Source organism: Austrofundulus limnaeus, unplaced genomic scaffold, assembly GCF_001266775.1.
Source record: "Austrofundulus limnaeus strain Quisiro unplaced genomic scaffold, Austrofundulus_limnaeus-1.0 Scaffold12, whole genome shotgun sequence".
Taxonomy (NCBI): Eukaryota; Metazoa; Chordata; class Actinopteri; order Cyprinodontiformes; family Rivulidae; genus Austrofundulus; species Austrofundulus limnaeus.
The window spans coordinates 3,827,347-3,829,454 of NW_013952414.1; the positions used below are offsets into that span (position 1 = coordinate 3,827,347).

Here is a 2,108-nt window from a genome sequence, read left to right on the forward strand (position 1 = left end):
GGAAACACTGATCTAAAACAATTAGCATAAAAGGAAGTTTTGACTGTGTGTGAAACAGATCATACACAGGTTAAATACAAGAAAAGCACAATATTAAAAAAACTTTAATGTTTCTTAAAAAATTAGAAAAGCTTGAGGAAAAAAATCTTGAGAACCTGAAGCCTTTTTTTTTATTGAGTAAAAGTGTCAGAAAATATCTGTAACAGATTTTAGAGAGGGTATTTTCCTCACCAGAGGTTGCTCCGCATTTGTCCTAAATTTTTTCCTAAAATTTATGTTCATAATGGAAAACGTCTCCAGCTGCATTCCATAGTTTCAAACAAAAGCAACATATAATGTGTCGGTGCTCAAAGTTTGTGTTGGGAATGATTCTTACCTTACCATATCAGCTCAATATCTGAAAATAGGACTGAATTTGAACAATTTTTGTATTTACCAACATGGCAGACACCAAGCAGCTCATTTTGAGACTTGTCTCTTTAAAAACAACCCCCCTCCAGCTTCTCAATCAGTCCAGTTTGATAGAGGGGTTTACGACTATATAGCTATGCAGAAATGTTTTACTCACAAATTAAATAAAATATGCCAACAAGGGAAGACTTGTCCGTCCAGCCTATGTTGGACCCCGAGTCTGACCCAGAAAAAGAGRAGGAGGACCACCAGATTGTAGTTGGGAAGTCCAGACCTCATCACAACGAACAGTTCAGAAAACATATGAATGCAGAATGGGTTAAAGCAGTGGTTCCCAAACTTTTCAGCTTTTGACTCACAAAATACCAGCAGCAGAGACCCGTACCCCCAGCTGTTGTTGGTTGATAAACATTGTTTTCACGTCAAAGAAACAAGAGCATAGTAACATTATTTATTATGCTATTTTTGTCCATTTAAGCGCACTAATCTTATTATTTTGTAACAACAAAGGCAAAAAAAATGTTGTTAGTCGTCATTTTTTAGTGTAATTAATTCAGAAAATATTTTCAGGACCCCACCTTGATGTTTCAGGACCCCACTGTGGGTCCCGACCCCAACTTTGGGAACCGCTGGTAGATATGCACACTGCATATGGAAAGAGAAAAATTAAACTTTTCTGCACTCCTAAAGACTCCAAGTACCCAMAAACAAAACTTTTAATGGCTGAAAAAGTGGATTTTGCACACGTCCACTTTAACACTGCCCCCCCTGACCCCTCCCTTAGTGGCGCACCTGCTTTCCACTCCCGCAAAGTTTAGTTTTCTGGAACAATAAAGTTAGAATAAAATAGGGGGAAAAAATACAACCAGCATTTAAAATGGGAGGAAGAAAATAAGAATGAAAAGCATAAAAAAGAAGAAGAGGGGAAAAAAAAGAGAAACTCCCTGCCCTGTGTATGTCCCCCACCCCCCTCTCTCCTCCGGGGGATGGTGTGGTCCAGGAAGCGCGCGCCTCTGCTCGCCTCTTCTCTCCTCCCCGGCTGAGGCGCATCAGCAGACTGAATGGTATCTCCCTCCTCTCCTCTCCTCTCCTCTCTCCCCCCGGATGGATCGCACCGCTCGACCGCCGCCAGCCCGAGCGCTGTAGCCGACGCCGGAGCAGCCTGGACCGGCTCCTGTTGGACGCCGCACCCGGACCCACCGTCAACTCGAAGGCTCTCCCTCTCTCTCTCTCTCGCCACTCGAACCGAGGAAGGCTGAACCCGCTTCGCACAGGAAGCCGCCCGCTCCCCCTTCCTTTCCCCCCCACCATGGCTTCCAACTTCAACGACATAGTGAAGCAGGGCTACGTGAGGATACGGAGTAAGAAACTGGGGGTGAGTACTGCTGCACCTGCTGTGTGGCGTGGAGGAGAACCAGGAGGAGGCGTTGACCTGTTTGCAGTGATAAAAACAAGGTTTTAATGCTTCTTCTGCAGTTATTAGTTATGAATGTTGTTAGTTGTTTTAAAGGAAAAAAAAAAACAAGTTTCTCTGATTGACACCTGTCCACTTTCTTTAACTTTGAACTTTTATTTTCTCTTGGAAAGTTTAATTTGTCTTCACAAAATCCATACATTTATTGCTATTGTTGAATAAAAACCTTGCAGACAGTGATACTGTACATAATAATAATAATAATAATAATAATAATAATAAT

At 42.2% G+C, this 2,108-nt stretch overlaps 1 protein-coding gene across 1 annotated transcript in view; it reads left to right on the forward strand.

Annotated features, from left to right (window-relative positions):
- The window catches only part of dok6 (docking protein 6), a gene marked incomplete in the record, with an annotated part of 72,181 nt that overhangs the window by 9,978 nt on the left and 60,095 nt on the right, over window positions 1-2,108 (forward strand). The window contains 1 exon segment of the mRNA XM_014002351.1: window positions 1,361-1,786. Within this exon segment, the coding sequence (XP_013857805.1) occupies window positions 1,367-1,786 (420 nt within the window).